Source organism: Cyanistes caeruleus, chromosome 6 (assembly GCF_971803275.1).
Source record: "Cyanistes caeruleus chromosome 6, bCyaCae1.hap1.1, whole genome shotgun sequence".
NCBI classification, from domain to species: domain Eukaryota; kingdom Metazoa; phylum Chordata; class Aves; order Passeriformes; family Paridae; genus Cyanistes; species Cyanistes caeruleus.
Window position 1 is genome coordinate 33,107,646 of NC_141706.1, and position 17,319 is coordinate 33,124,964.

The 17,319-nt window shown below is 39.8% G+C and overlaps 1 protein-coding gene across 2 annotated transcripts; it reads right to left on the reverse strand.

The window, feature by feature from the left end:
* Window positions 1–1,308: 1,308 nt before the first annotated feature.
* DNAL1 (dynein axonemal light chain 1) lies at window positions 1,309–17,111 on the reverse strand. 2 transcript variants are annotated; one of them, XM_086891911.1, is made up of 8 exons: window positions 16,415–17,111; window positions 13,906–13,944; window positions 10,915–11,024; window positions 10,197–10,252; window positions 8,623–8,678; window positions 7,288–7,414; window positions 6,737–6,877; window positions 1,309–5,370 (listed from the first exon to the last, which is right to left on the reverse strand). In XM_086891911.1, the coding sequence occupies exons 1-8, from the start codon at window positions 16,415–16,417 to the stop codon at window positions 5,291–5,293; spliced, it is 612 nt and encodes a 203-aa protein (XP_086748037.1). In that variant the 5' UTR covers window positions 16,418–17,111; the 3' UTR covers window positions 1,309–5,290. The 2 variants fall into 2 exon arrangements, with proteins under 2 accessions (XP_086748037.1, XP_086748036.1); XM_086891910.1 differs by having other exon boundaries at window positions 6,737–6,880.
* Window positions 17,112–17,319: the final 208 nt, after the last annotated feature.

Genomic DNA, 17,319 nt, shown 5'->3' on the forward strand with positions numbered 1-17,319 from the left:
CCTGAAACTGCAAAGACCATGGGCAAGGCAAAGCCATCATGGAGTAACTCCGTACCTGACAGGCCCACATCAGATGTGAATTCTGGGACGGCTTCAGTTGTAGATCATATTGTATCACACTTGTCAATGACAAAGTTTGAAAAAAACTTTTAGTAAATACTGTCCTAAAGGCACCTATCTGTTCCTTGAATCTAAAGGGGGGGTTTAACAGCTTTTGTTACATGGCACATAATTTGTTTCTTCTGGCAGCAGTTAGATCTCTTGCTGTGGATTTAAAATAAGCTTGTATCTGTCCTCCAAACATCTTCTGTTTTGGTACTTTACCTTTTAGTTAACTAGGCTACACAGGTGTTCTCACACCTATGGGCATGATGTCTTTAAAAGCTACAAATGCTACATAAAGCAGGTAGCAGAAATGTGTATCAGTGCCTGGCTGGTCTCCTGTGAGACTGCACTTAGGATCTAAGGCAGCACTCCTGCCAGAGAGAGCCCAAAACATAAAAACACTTAATTTTTTCAGCTCAGTGTAGAAATCCTTGCTTTAGTTTAGTCTTGTACCTGTGGCAGTTGATCAGTAATAGTGTCTGGAGAAAAAAGTATTTTGCTTGATGTGTGAAGAGACAGGGAACACCTGTCTTCACTTGGGATAACAGACCAGGACTTTAAGGCTTTAAGTCATCCATCTGCCTCCCTATCAAAGCCAGCTGGCAAAAATGCTGAAGTTTAGTACTTTGCACTAAATCTGAGGCTGTGCAAACAAATCTTGGACAATCAAAAAACCCACACATTCAGAACAATTTGGGTTCCATCTTTTTTTAACTGCTGAATCTAAGCCCAAGCTTAACTGGAAGTTATTTTACCTACTGAAAGAAACCTTATAAAGCATTTTAGTGATTAGTAAGCTTTGAGTTATTGGTACTGTGAGGAGTTCTGCAGTAACTCCCTATGTGTTTTCTAAATAACATTACAACCATCACTGCAGGATGCTGCTCTTGTCATTATTGAGACCAACTGCTGTGGGGTAGGAAAAGTTTTCTTTATATCAGAGTTTTGAAATTCCATTTCAGTGACATGGTCTACTGAAGGCTGAAGTTTCTGTTAGAGAAGCTTATGAATCAGCTAGCCTTCCCCTGTCTGGGTTTAATGGAAGTAATTGTATATTACTGTAAGAGAATTTCAAAGTGAATTAGTAATTTTGTACCAAAGAAAGACCAGCCATTTCTCTAACTTATGTGGATTTTTTCCCCACATATAGAGGGAGTAGACTTTTCTCTTAGAACCTAAGAACAAATTGTGACAACCAATGTCTTAAAAGATTAAAAAATATTTATGTATCAGATGACAACAATCACAATATATCAGCATTTTTAAAGCCTTATGTTATTTTCTATTCTAAAATATAGAGGCAGTAAGGAACAGCATTTACATGCTATCATACTATAAATACATTGCTTCCTGAGCAGCTAGGAAAGTTTAATGAGAACAAAATTTAGTTTCCAAATACTCTTCACAAGCTGAACTATTTCATAACACATCAGCCAAAGACATTTGTATAAAATAAGGTTATATTATTTTTGAACAAGTTTCACAGAATAACATTTATAAACATAGGCCTAAATAATTTAAACACAGCAAATTTAACAGTTTTTCATGCTACAAAATTACTGTATACAAAAGATTGCCAAAGGGGATGTTCAAAGTGCTCTCTTGCTTGGAAGTTTTTCTAGATGAGCTTACTTGTAGTGTAACCTGAGTCATCTGCTGGTTCTCAGGTCTTTTCTGTCATATTCCCATCAGTTCTCAATAATCACTGCATACATCAATCAGCTCTTTGAAGACAAGTAAGTGTGCCAACAAACAAGCAAAAAACCTAGCTAGTTCCTACCACTAATTTAATTTTAGGATATTTCTCTAAGGAATAAAGTGGATGCTAGTCCTCTGTAACTTCACTGGGAAAAGCAGAATTCCACATGGCTTGCACATTTTACATGGGTGCTCTTTTCATCCATGAATAATAGTGTACTTCCGCTTCACTGGATGTGGTGTGATAGGGAACAGCAGAGTGTACAAGTGAAAGCCAGGCCTTCCAGCATCTCACTCCACTCTCCCTGTGGGCACACAGGCCAAGGTGTCACTGTCACCTTATACATAACATCATGTAGCACCACCAATACACAAACCAGCAGTTTTAATTCTTCCACCTTTCTAGTTCTTCCACCACATCCAGTGCCTAATTTTAAAGTGCAAATTTAAGAATTTAGGGAAACTTTACTTTGGAGGAGAAAACGTTTGGGGTTTTTTTTTTGTTCTTGAGAGTAATCACAACTCATTAGGCAAACCAAGGTAAAGTGAAGCTACCAGCTTCAAGATGAAGCATCTCCTGACAAACAAAAGCCACTGTCAATTCTTTTCTTACTATATTGCTTCAATGAGACTGACACACAGTTTTTATCAAAAGGGTTTTAAATTATATGCTAAGACTGGATGCCCCCTTCCTTCAATAATGATTTTTTTTTCCTTTCTTGTTGGTTTTTATCATGCAGCCCCCAAAGAAAAGAGCTAGAGAATTTGTGCCATTTCATCTGTGGAAAGCACCAACACCAGCCCCACAATCCACCCAGCTCTAGCATCACCTACAAGAGTTTTGGACTGATTCCCATAGATGTAGCCTCTACTGATCACTTATGAGAGCCAGGAGCTGCTCTTATCCCTCACAACTTGTCAATGGACCTGTGTTTCACTTCAATTGTTACAGCATAGTCAGAACACTAAGTTTCTATTCTGCTCTCAGAATGCCCCAGTATAGCCAAAGTGTAGAGTATTTGCTGTATCTAACATAACTTTCAGAAATTTATACACTTAGGCCATATTTAAAGAATCAGTCAGCAGGATTACTTGGCATTGGACTGTGCTCATCATTCCCTTTTCCTACTGTCACGATCGTGTGGAGCTAAGCCAGCCATACACACCAGTCTTGCAGCTGTGCTGGGAGAGACCAGGTCCACAGCTTCAACCACTTTTCTTTGTGGCCAAGTACTAGGAGAAGGGCACCACGTGGTCTATTCTGAAAATATCTCCAAACAAAGAGATGAATTTGGCATTTCTGCTTGTTGGGAACATTCAGAAGGCAAGTTTTGAGTTGGTCAAACTCTGGCTCACATGAGCCACACTTTACAGTCATCAAGGGCACAGTCAGTCCCCCTGTGGGTCCCCCCAGCAGATGGGGCCAGCAGGGCCTAAGTGTGCCACGAGCTCTGTACTGCCCAAGCACACCCACCTTGCCAAGAGTGCTTGGCTGCAAGTGAACGGAGTGGCTTCAAAAGACATGTGAAATGATTGCTGACTGTAGATACTCCTCCATGGTGCTTCTTGGTCAATGCTGCCTTTACTCATGATAAAGCTAGGAGAATACTTCTAAAGAAATAACAAATGAAAATGAAGTTGTCTAAATCCAGTGAACTAGCTAACTAAGAATGTAGTTTCTGGTAAAGAGAACAGGTGCCTGGAAATAGTTTGTGCTGGGTGAAGAGTCCAGAGTTTTTACCATTGTGCTCTTGACCTTCCTTTTAGTAATGGATCCAAATCAAACTCAAACCTCTTCAGAAAATGTCAACTTAAATTGGAATGCTTTACAATTCCTCTAATAATCACAGATTAAGAAACAATATATTGAAACTAAACTGTGATTGTCTTCTAATCATTTACTTCACAGTGTTCACTTAGAAACTGATTAGAGAGAATCGCCTACTGCAATTATACCTGGAGCTTGAGATCAGTACCACTGTTGCCTGGGCCAATTCCACCATTTCATCTCTGAACTTCTAAGATTTCAACTCCTGCCACACCTTCACGAACAAAATAACTAAGAGTTGCATTCTGCCCCCATTCCTTCTATGGCTGGGCTGGAACCAACAGATACACTCATTCCCACTTCAATTTAAAAAAAGGTAGTACCACAAATTAGAAGAAAAGCTTGTTAAAAAAACAAAAAGAAACTGCAGAAAAATCTACTCGGATGACTCCATCTGTTCTTCAAAAAGAAAAAACTCTCTATTGTCATCCCACAGTGCAATCAGGTATGTCTTCATCGTTGTTTAATGCTTTTCACTAGAAATAGCCACATAAGGAGCTGGTAACTGATTACCCTGCAATATAGCACATTCAGTACCTCTTCAATACTTTTTTTACCAATGCCCACTTCTCTTCTCTCATCTCATCTCATCTCATCTCATCTCATCTCATCTCATCTCATCTCATCTCATCTCATCTCATCTCACCTCATCTCACCTCACCTCACCTCACCTCACCTCATCTCACCATCCCCACTAACTACATATAGCTTTTCTTACTGCTTATACCTGTGCTTTCACAAAAAATGAGTATCCCCAAACCAAAATTTTATGTCCTTGAGCCCAGGTCTTCTGTTTGCTGTTAGATTCTCTGTTACTATCAGCCTACTTCATTATAGGAAGATTCCAGAACTGAGAAGGATTATGTCCACCAGGACCCAATCCAAAGCCAGAAACCAGCTGTAGGCTAATAAGCCACATATTCCAATCTAAAGTAATTTCTTAGTAAGAGACAAGCCCCAAAGTTAGTAGGTATTTTAGTCTTACTGAAACCATGCAAAGAATTCCCACTGCCTCTTAAAAATAAATAAATATATAAGTTATACATGGCCTCCTAAGCAATGCAGTTGAGTTCCAATGTGAGAAGCCCATTTCAAGACCTAAGGCCAGGAACAAGCACTCATCAGACCAATACCTTTTTGTGCGTATGTCTGCAACTACTGACCCTGTTTGACTTCAAGGAATGAAAAGGCAAACTCCCATATTAAAAATATTGAGAAAGTCCCGTGACAAAATTAAACACAACAAAGCTTGTCAGGTATTTCTAAATCACAACATTGTTTTTTTGGCCTCAGAGTTTCCAATTCAATGTTGGCCAGCAGCACCAAATAAGCTAAAATGTTTCTTTTATAACCCAAGAGTGAACAACAAGCACCACTAATCAGGAATTAAAAATAGCTATGTATTAATTTAAATAAATTTTTGCTAGCCAAACAGCATGTAAACTCAGCTCCACTAGTCTCTATAGAAGGTGTCATAAGCTTGACAAAACCAGTGTGAGCAATTTTTGGTAACTAACTCTTTGGGTGAGAGACTGTGGAGATAAGCTGGTCTTCTAAAAACTTCCCAAAGATTTTCTTCAAAACATACTTTTATAAAAGTTTATGTGCCAAGCTATCTGGAGTTACTTTAATAATTTAATACCCAACAAGAAAGTGTCATCAGTTTCCTCCTTCTGCTCCTTCTGCTCCTTCTGCTCCTTCTGCTCCTTCTTCCTCTTCTCCTTTAACAACTAAGGTACCTAGAAGAAGAAAAAAAAAAAGAGGAAAAGAAGAAGAGGAAGACATAGTTAATTATGATCTACCTGAAAGTTTCTCTCCTGCTGGAAAGAGTCAAAAGTTGTATTCCCTGCCTGTTTCTAACCAACGTGAACTTCTGCATACTGGTCTCAACTGGTCTTAACTAGAAAAACCTTCAACTGAAGAGCTCCTCTGTTGGATGTTTTTCCAACTTCTTGGGTAACAGGGAATAAAAAGGTACTAAAGCATGGTCTGCAAAGATCAGCCTCACTTGGTCTTTGGGAGATGCACCAAGTCAGTTCAACTGATAGTCAACAACCAATCAGCACATCATCCTTCTCTTGTGGGGCCCCTACTTTGTGCTGCCTTTTCCAGGACATATATGCCCAAGTTTTATGGTAGATAGTAAGACTAACCTTATACTACGAAGGGCAATTTTTTCCCACAATATGTGCCCTATTCTGTTTTTTTGTTTTACACTCAAAACTTTTCCTGCTACAACAGTAAATGGACCACTGCAGGCCATCCTTGCTATCAGTGCAATTCTCTCATCAGGCTTCCACTTTTTAATAATTTTTTAATGCAGTTGATCTGGTTCTAGATATAATCTGGTAATAGATTTCTCATCCACCACTCCCTGTAGTGAAGCTTTCTCCTCTTGTTGATATGCCTCCACTCTTCCCTTCCCTGCTGTTATTCTGACTCTGTTAGTGCTACCATTCCTGCTCTCCCCTTCATTGCTTTAGTAAACAGGGGATAATAGTGAACAGCTAACATCTCCATTGACAGGAATTAACATATTTAAAAATAAATTTCAAAATTATCTTATTTTTAATCACTAAACGGTTGAATATCTATTCATACCAATGTCTTAAACAGGAGAGGATAACTCACAAATTGAGGCTTACTGCAGTAATGGAAAGGGATATTCAGGCATTTAGGAAATTTGCATGCAGTTTTTGTCCTTGCATCAAAAGCAAACCAGAGCATATCCCTATCTATCTCCATTCTCCCACATCACCTCTTTTGTTGGGAAAACTGTTATTCAGCTTGGCAGATGCAAGCCTTGTTAACTTATTTAATGCTAAATCTTTCCATTCCCTATTAGGTATTTGACAAAAGTACTTGGGTAACTACAGAATAATGCCCAACTGTACGCTGCAAGACCACTTGGATTTAGCACTCCAAAATCCATCAAACACTGTGGCCAGGATCTCAGTAACTATTTCTGAATAACTCTGAAGAGGAGGGAGGAATATTAATTTCATGAGCACACAAATGAATCTCTGAGGTTATGTTTAATTTCCCTGTGGTTGTCTTTATATTATGCTTTTAACTCACTCCAATTGCCTCATGCCCCAAACTCACCATCCAGCTTTTTCAGCTTGGGTACCCGTTTGGTTGCTTCTTCAATCCAGCTGTTCTGATCAGTGGCAAATTTCTCCTGTAGTGGATTTCCTACAAACACCAGCTCCTCTAGTACTGGCAGCTCTGCCAGTCTCACAAACTCTGCTGCAACCACAAAGGTGAAAACACCAACCAGATTGTGGAACATGGAAAGTACATCTGCACCACACATTCCTTTCACATTCAGTGCAAACACAAAGAGCATGGCCTGCAAGAGAGGGACTGCTTGGGCTCTAGCTGGTGTCAGGTTAAAGAACAGGGATGTGTTTTAAAAGAGGTTGGAGAAAGTTGATTCAAAGCTTGAACTTAACTGGACTTAGAAGTTAGATTCAATATTCTAACTATTTTTACTCTCTTGCATGAGTGGATGTTTAGGGATTTTGCATATGTCTGCAGGCTGGTCAGTTAGGATCAAAGGTCCAGGAGATACAGCACTGTTTTTCACTTGGTGACTTAACTCATGCATTCACCATTCTACAGAAGTCTCTACGGAGTAGAGATGCATGGCTTACCCCAGTCTTTCACCAAATTATTTGACATATAAAGAACCTTCAGTTTCTTCATTACACGGATACCCCTCAGTTTCTCAATTAAGTTGTATGAGATCCACAGCTCCTCTAAAGTTTCAGCAACTGCCTCCTGGAAAATGAGAGGACTACTCAGATAAGCAGAAATACATCTTCCTTAGTATTCATACTCCTTCTTCACCTTCTACAGGTCACCTCATGTGAGAAAATATGAAGGTATATTGGTCCTCATTTCCTTTTAGGCAGCTCCCTAATTATTATGCATGGCAAGCGTTCATGGGAATTAAAAGCAAAATTATATATGAGGATAGAAATCACTATATTAGAATAAAACAAGATGTAGGTGGCTGGAGTAGTTCTAAAGGCATAGGGGCAGAGGAGACAAATCTGCCTATTTGTGCACTGTGAACATATGTGAAGAGAATAAAATTTGACAAATGTTTTGAAAGGGATGTTATACAGTGTGAGAGCATTATTAATTCTGGTATATTCTGGTATGTTTGTATCTGCTGGCCAGAAATCACATTCATAACTCCCTCAGAAGAGAGTTTTTTTTAAACCAGTCATACATGAACTCTGCATTTCACACTTAAGAGATACGGCATCTCTGAAAGTGAGAAAAGCTTTGAGGAGAAACAGTGTATCTTGAGAAAGAAAATAATTTATATATTCATTTTAAAAATACTGATCGAAAAAAGTATTCCTCTTCATTCTGAATTCAAATGTAACAAAATTGATCCAATTTTTTTCTCAGCTAATTTTCCCCTACTAATTAGACTCAGTCCTGCCACCATCAACTCTAAAGCCATACTGCTCTAGGTGCCAGTCAACATAAAAAGGATTGACTCTCAGGAAGTCTGTGTTTACAGGACTACCAATATTTGTATTAAAGAAGCATAGCCTAAGTATCTTCAGGTAGAAAATTCTGTGTGCAAAAGGTCTGTAGGAATTATACTCATGTAAAGCCAGGAATTTAAATTGCTTTACAGATAGACAGAAGTTTTCAAATAGAAGTTATGATCATCTTTATTAAAGACAACAAAATCTCTCTTTCTAAAATTCTTCTGTGTAGTAAATTAAGGTAGCAAAATTTCCAAACATTAAGAGCATTTCAACCAAAAAAAGTGAACGATTATCTGAAAATTCAGAAGCAATATGTAAGAGGGAGAACAGATGATAGCAAAAGGAGAATATAAAAAGTTAGTGCCTAACCTTTTATTCAATTAATTTTATTGAATTCAGAAAAGACTTGTATGAACACAGGGGAATTACCTCATATTCTATATTGTTAGTAAAGAATTGATACAAAAAAGCACATACCAATCCATTCAAGTTCTTTATGTTATTTCTTCCCAAAGACAGTATCCTCAAATTTTCTGTAATAAATTTTTTTAAAGAATCTTGTTAATAAACAGGGTTTTTTTAAATAAGAAGATGCTGTAAGTCACATAGAATGCCATATTCTGCTTACAAACTGCACTCTCAACAGGCTGCCTTAAGAAAGAATGACCTAACAGAAACAAAATGTGATCTAAACAGATCAGCAGGAATTGTTGCAGTGGAAAGCTCAGAAATACACTCCTAAATCCAAAGCTGCTCATGTGTAGGTTACCTAGTTGAAATTCAGTTTTGAAATACTGAACAAAAACTATTTCACCTTGCACCTGAACTCTAACTGCTGACATCCTTCTTTTGATCTTACATAATTCATATCCCTTCTTCTTCAGGCAAAAGTGGTTCTGATCTTAAGACAGCAGATTTGGTTTCTATACTAGAGGCAGCATATAAAGCTGCCTTAGAGATGCGTGATGAGAGACATTCCACTTAGCTCTAGTTTGTCTGGTTTTAGCATTAAATACTTGGTATAGACTGGATGTTTAGAATCCACATTAATATAAATATTTAAGATGCTTTAAAGACTTTTAATGTTTCATCCCACCCCACTAAAACATTTCATTGGATTTACTTCTATGTATAACTGCCTAATTATTTTTTCTGATGATAGTTACTCGATTGAAGTATTACAGAACAATTATTTGGAAAGACTACTGGAATATTTTTCCCTGACTAGTATTTCCAAATCTTTTAAAGTCTGAGCTTATTATGAAAAGATCTCTCGATCTTTTGGTCTGCTCTTTGACAGATCTCTTGGTGTGCAGGTGGAAAGGATGAAATTCCAGGTTCCTTATCTATCTAGCTGGCATTTTAATAGGAACCAAAAAGCCTGGAAGCTCCACTTCAAAACCTGCAGCTCTTTGCAAGCCTCATGCAACAGTCAAAGTCTTAAGGACAGACCATTAAGACTTCTGTTCCAAAGTCAGTAACCCAAGAGTTTCAAAGACAGCTGTCCAAGAAAGAGAAACTCTACTTCTAGACAGGTGGCACATCCATTTATAAAGCATGAACAAAATGAAACCAAGTATATCCAATCCTCTGCAAAGTGGAATGATATTTTTCCATCCAGGTCTACAACACTCCAACCTCACTGCAACCAATAATGCAGTTCTTGAACTGCAGACTGTCTCCATCAGGAGCACGGAAAATGGTCATGACATCACTCTAGAACTGATTAGGTGTTGAATAGCACAGCAAGGCCCACAGGAGGGTACTGAAGTGCTTACTGGATGGAATGTTTTGATTGTTGCACTGATTGAGACAACTGTCAAGGCTAGTGCAGGAATACCTGCTGCAGTACACCACTGCTGCTCAGCATGCATTCCCAGTAAGACTGGTCATTTTAAAGGTCACTTGTAATGTTCTATGGGGAGGGAATAAAAAAGGATAATAACAGGTATAAATAAAGCTGGACACACGTAACAAATGATGGCATATATCCTAACCAGGCAACTAGAAAACAAACAATGGACACAACAGACAGATGGCTTGTCACTTACTTAGGTTGTTCAAGTTGGCGATTCTATCAATGCAATTTGTAGACAGTGACAGTTTCCTTTAAAAGCAAGAATAATCAATTCATAGTATATAAGGGATCACTACATTGGAAGAGCTCCATATCCCAACACCACTGCATTAGAAATAATTATATGTTCTTGTCTCATTAGATGGTAAATGAACTGAATGTGTAAACAGACTCAAAATATCCTCAAACCATTAAGATTTCTTCAACTTTATTTAGCTTCTGGGAAAGTACAGTAAGTTACTTACATGACATACTGGATTATCTTTTGATGCCTAGCCTTATCAAATGCATGGATGTTTATTTCTGAAATTAATCTCTTTCTGAAAGTCTTGCTCAAATTGCCTCTTTTTTCATGAATTTTGGAGTGGATCATAAATGTACCATTTAGCTAATAGACTCCAAACACAGATCTGTAATTATACACTGATAAACAGTATATGATTTTTCTGGGGACAAATATTAATACAGAATCTACCCTAACACCTTCTGAGTTAAGTTACAGGGGTCTTTGAATTAAAAAGGGCAACTGTGTGCAGGAAGAGAAGCTCAGTTAAGAAAAAAAAAAAAGAGAAAGCTGCTGCTTTGAAGGCCACACTTAAACACAGTAAATAAATATTTGCAGTGGACAGCAGAAAAACTGAAACAAAGAGAGGGGAATATTTTGTTTCCAGCATATTTTAAATTGAACTTACTCGCAGTTAACAAGAGCAGAGAGAGCACCATCCATCTTTTCCACAGGAGGAACCTGCCCATACAGTTTCACTTCCTTTGCCTCTGAAGCCTTCTGTCCACTTTTCTCTTCCTAAAGAAAAGACAAGGTGAGGAAGACAATCACTGCTACATGCAATAACCAAAAACCACTATACTGAATTACTCTAAAAGTGATTACTGTAGAAGTAATTCCAATATACTACTGGAAAGAGAAAGCATTCTGAGTACTGTTATCAAGATTCCTGCTGATGTAGCATAAAAAGAGTAAGGCTAGCTTATTTTCAAAATATCAGAATAACTTATACATTACATATGCTGGTTTTTAAAAGTTGTGTAACACTTGACCAATTTAATAAAGGAGTCATCTGCCATAAAGAATGGAGAATAGATGGAAGGTTAAAATTCTGAATTAAGGTATTTCCATGAAGACTGGCATATAGAAACCTCAGCTAGTGGCAACCTACAGCAGAAGCAGATTTAAAAGTTCTGACAGCCAAGCCTCCTTCCCACTTCACCCACAAATTTCAGAACTCATGCCTGGCTCACAAAACAAACTGTCCATAGGGGGAAGTGTGTTTTGGGGGAGAGACTCAACAGATTCACAGCGTTAAGAATCTCAAAAAAAAAAAAAAAAAATCAAATTAATCTAATTAAAAAGAGTGAGGGAAGATGTCACACTTAGAGAATACAGCAAAAGATTTCCTATTTACAACCTAGGTTGATAATTCAGAGCCTTGGAAAAATGGACGTAACTTCAGCATTTAGGTTTATTAAAAAACACGGTCTATTAAAGCTTTCAAAATTCTGAAGTGATGGCAATTATTGACTAAACACTTGGAACAAGCACCCATTTAGAGAGTAGCAGCAGTTTTGACAGCTGCCTCCCTGACAGCACAAAGGGAGCATTTTGTCAGTTCACTCAGTTTTCAGTGCAAAGACTGGAGGTCCATTAACAAAGGAGAAATCTTGGCACTTCCAAAACAAGGACTCTTGTTTTCTCCTCCATTTCATGCATCTACTGAAAAGAGAGATAGCTGAGTGTGCCCCAGTTTATACAGCTACTTTGTAATTAAATTAATCATATCCCATAAGTCTTTTAGTATCCCACAGCAGAACATCAGGTTTTGATAACATTATTTTTCCTCTTATGCACCCAAAATACTTCAGAAAACTTAATTTAATTTAAAAAAAAAATGATGTTGCCCTGTACATTTATTTATATTCCAGTTTCTGACCAAATTCAGTGTGACAGTATTTTTACTCAAAATTAGTGATTTAGCAAATGTCAGATGTTTTGCTGGAATATGGTGATAGATGTTCAAGCAAAGTAACTATATCAATGTGAAACTTCCATTTTCTTTTCTAAGAACAGTGCTGTATCTACTTGTATTTACACTCATTTTGTAATCTATTAGCCTATTCCAACAAATGAAAATACATTTTTCCTGAAAAACATGTAAGGCAGAAAGCTTCCAACTCATACTGGGCCAGCAGTGAGCACCTGCAGAAGAAATTCCATCCTGATTGCCAAGTACTTTTGTAAGCAGCTGCACAACCATGATATGCCACAGAGAAAGTATAGGTAGAACAGACATGTTTTTCTAGGAACAGGTTACATGTTTGCCAAGTTGAAGCTGCTTTGATTTCCTGTTGCTTTGATTTAACTAACGTCACGCTGACTGTAGGGCATAGGTAAACCCTTATGCCAGAGGGAAGTAAAACATTTGGAATGCAACACAACCCCAAATGCAGTTGTACAAGTCACATGGACCCAGATTAGGAAGAGTAAAAGGAAGATTTAGACTCACCCCCAATAACTTGAACAGAAAAGAAAAATCAGCACTTTATGCCTAATGTTCATAGAAACTCACTGACACATACTGATTCTGTCTAAGAGACATATGACAGAGGAGCAAATGAAAAACAAATCTGTAATAGGAAACAGGGAGCTGAAATTCTGGAAGGCAGAAAGGGTGAGGGAGACGAAGCAAACTTTTAAAATATGCAGTTCATACCTCTTCTAATGCTAATGTATGCAGGTTGTTGTATTCTAGTTCTTAACAGGAGAGCAAGAGTGAAGTTTATGGGATATACCAACATAACTGGAAAATCCCTGAAATACTGAAGGTACTAAACAATGATAAAACTGAAAATGGAAGTAATCTTCAGTTACAGGCTAGTACCTTGAGCTTCTGGCTTTCAAGTGTACCTGCCCATGCTATCACATCCAGATCTTCTAGCGACCAAAATATTCATAAATCCTTGCCCTAGAAGCTGGCCAGAATTAGCAGGGAAATGTATGAACACCCAACAGCATATCTGCCTTCATCTAAAATTCAGAGACTAGAGAAAGATTGTCACTGGTTTTCGTGGACAGTGAACCAATCCTAGAGCATCCTTCATCATCGTTTGAAATTACATCAGCATCCTTGCCAACACACAGCTTTCTGGAAGACCAGGTCAGCCACCACCAGACAAATGATTTTGTGTATTAACAGAGTACTTTAAGAAGAAAAAAACTCAAGAAACTCATTCTGAGTCAAGCTTTTCACAATATGAGGGACCATAAGTCAAAAGACATGTGGAAGTTTCACTGAATTCAGTACGGCGAGAATTTCATACTTCTTTATTCTGTGGGAAGGACTGCACTTAGGTGAAGTGAACAGAGCATAATTAAAACATAATACATCCCCAACTTGGAATCTCTTTGTGACTTCAGGCTAATGCATATTCAGCAGAACAAGGCAGGAGGGCAAAACAGAGTAATCTTTACCAGTTGTATCAATTTAACAGGAACATACAGGAAGTCCAACAGAATGTACTATACAACAACAACAGCAATCATCATTTTACTTTGTGAAACTTCTTAAAGCAGATGTTTCAAGTAGACATATTTCTTACAATGCTTGAAAAACAAAACGAGCTGAATACAGTCAAACCCCATGCTGCTAGACACTGTTCTATTAACTTACCCATCTGGCTAGAGCTTCTTTTATGGTCGTTGCTTTTGCCTAAAAGTGAAACAAACTTAGGTGAATATTAATCAAATTTTTTAATTGGCTTGTTCACTGCAAATCTATTTCCTCTCCATTCCCTATCCTCCTTGTTTTCCCCACTTCCACCACTTTCCTGTATTATCTTGGGTCAGCCAAGTCAAAGAAGTTTGAGCCCTGCAGTATCCTGCAATTTTGTTTTCTAGGGTACTCTGCTGCATTTTCAGAAGCAAGCAATGGGCTTAATAACAGGACATTATCTTCCTGATCTTACTCTCTGCCCCATGGCACACTGCTTATTAGCTTTTATGGTGAAATTCAATTCAAGGGCATAAAAAGTTACTGCATTGAAAATTGAGGTCCAATGCTCTTAAACCATCACAGTTTCTATTGTGCATTAGCAACTTCCTGTTTGAAAGCAAGTCTGTGACCAGAAAATTACACAGCCTCCTAAAATTTACTGAAGAAAATGAGGTACATCTTGCCAAAACTCAAGAGCAATCTGGATTATATATATTTGGGGTTTCTTTCCAATTGTTTTGCATTAAGTTACATACACCATGTGATAAAAATGCGTTATTCAGTTTGGGAAAACCTGACAGCTGCTTTTTAAGGACTGACCTACTGACCAACTTTCTGTTGTCACTAACTCTTACTTTTCCACCTCACATCAGAGTCTTAGTGAAACTACATAAAGATATCCAAAACAGTAGTATGTAAATATCATGTTTAACGCTTCTCCAAACATTAAACAATGTCCCAAGATGTCTTTTGGATTAAAAAGATTTCAGAGATAAATCTTTTACAAACAGTGATCAACAGCTTTGTCTTTCTACAAATACAGGAGGGCTCTAGTTTTGGCATCTCTGTTGCTCTTAAGTGTAGCAGGATGTGGATAAAAGCAGCCTTTCAGGTAATCAGCTATATAACCCCCCACACTGTAAAAGTTAAAAACAACAAACTTACTTCCCCCAAAAATCAGGCTGCCACCTCAGTCACAGAGCTGGGGACTACTCTGGACCACAGGAAACTCTGGTCCCAGCAGTAAAGGCAACAGCCGAGGCAGCTGCATATAAAAAATGGCCACAGGCACCGAGCCAGCAACACCAAGGAGCCTGAGCATGCATCTCAAACATTAACATGAATCTCCATTTAGACATCTTCAGATGTTCCAGCTGTTTCTGCCCACTGACAGGCATTCATTTCAATCTGGCCTATACCAAGTGATAGCTAGCTCTAAGTCCCATTGGAGATGACGTGCAAACATGAGCCACAGCAATAGCTCCCCAGTGTCTACCAAAGATGAACATCTGCATGACCTCTTCTGGTTCAGATCACATCCCTAAATTCCCACTACAACAACCCCATTCATACCAATTAACAGCTAACAGTGTGCAGACAAAAACAGCTGGCTTCCAGTTCATCGGGGTTTCTTGGGCAGGAACTTTACTGCCTTTTTCATAATTATGGCAGCCAGTCACTACAGCACTTGGGTACATGAACTCAGTCACTCATGTTAAAGATAGAAATGCATTTATAAGACCAGTGCCTGCTGCTGTTTCAAAGTCATGCCTAGAAACAGTTTGGACTTTAAAGCTACTGATCCATGTGAGCACAAGGAGCTTCTTCCCTGACCTCTGTGGACTTATCTCTGCCAATTTGATGAAAACATGGACATCAGCACAGTGGGTTATCTGGAGAGCACATATTGGGAACTTCATTTTCTTTGAGGTGCACTTGAAATTTCTGTAGGTAAAGCATCATAAAGTATCTTCTGCCACAGGAGGTTACTTAAGGGATAACTTCCCCCAAGAAGCTTATCTGCAGGGTTCTTCTACCTGCCTATTGAACAATTTTCTACAGGTATTTAGACTAAAGAAAGTCACAATATTTAAAATATTCAAAGTGCCAAGTAACCAGTGGTCACCCTGAAGAGTCACCATCAACATGGCAGGAACAAGAAACAGAATCTCTGAAGGGGAAGCATAACCACACCGGCACTAGTAATAGTTGCAACAAAATATGTATTTCCACCCCGCAAAACATAGCAGTTGGACACACAGCATTTACAGAATTTAGACCCCTAGGAAAAATCAAAACAGCGACACTTCGCCTTTATTTGCAGACATTTATTTGCATTTTAAATAGATGAAATCGGAATTGCACAGCAACAGATACCAAGCTAATCGCTGTAGTGATCGCCGATACTGCCGCCTTAAAACCACGTACTGACTGACATTTGCGAGTTTGTGAGTCCCCCACTTTCCTCGCTTATCCCCGAAATTCCCTTTTCCCAAAGCACAGCAGCAGGCCACCGTGCCCCGCCTCAGCCGCCGCCCCGAGCCCCGCGCTGTCTCCCTCACGGCTCCGGCCGAGCCCGGGCTGCTCGGCGGGCCCGGCCCGGGGAGGGCTCCGCGCCGCCCCTCACCGCCACCGCCGGCCCGGGCAGCGCTCCGGCCCCCGGCGCCGCCCCGGCCGCAGGACTCACCATGGTGCCGTGGATACCGCGAACGCTCCGGTTGCTACGGGCGCGGGGAACGCCCCTCCCGGAACTCGCGTAGCGGCCCGCGGCGCCTTGTGGGACTGGCGGGGCTGGCCCGGGCCTTGTCCGAGCCCGGCGCGGGGCTCACGGCACACGCGGGGTGCTGGGGAAGCCCAGGGGCAGCTGCGAGCGTCCACCGCTGTGGCCGCTGCAGCTCATCCAGTCCCCCGAGCTCTCGTCTTAATGAAATGTGATGGGCGTTTGGCCTGGCAAAGGATTCCTGTAGCGGGTTCCCGGCTCCTCCGTACAAGAGGAGCCACTGGAGAGGGGCCGGTGGAGAGCCACGAAGATGATCAGGGGTCTGGAACCTCTCTTTTGTGAGGAGAGACTGCGGGACCTTGGCCTGTCTGGTCTATAGAAGGGGAGAGCTCACCCAAAGATACAAATACCTCAAAGGTGGGTGCCAAGAGGATGGTGCCAGACTCTTCAGGGTGCCCAGTGGCAGGACAAGTAGAAACGGCCTTAAGCTGAAACACGACAAGTTCCACCTCAACATGAAGAACAACCTCTTTACATTGAGGGTGGCAGAGCACTGGAATAGGCTGCCCAAGGAGGCCGTGGAATCTCCCTCTGGAGACAGTCCAAATCCACCTGGACACATTCCTGTGTAGCTTGCTCTAGGTGACCCTGCCTTAGCAGGAGTATTGGACTAGGTGGTCTCCAGGGGTTTCTTCCAACCCTGACAATTAATTCTGTGAATGTAAAGCAGTATAAATAACATGCTGTAACTGAGGCCATAATCAGGCACTCGGTTTAATGTACACTTCAGGAGATAGCTACACATTCAGAGTGCCTGCAATGTGTCTTGGGTCCCCATGTAGCATTGTAAATATACAAAATGCTAGTGCAAA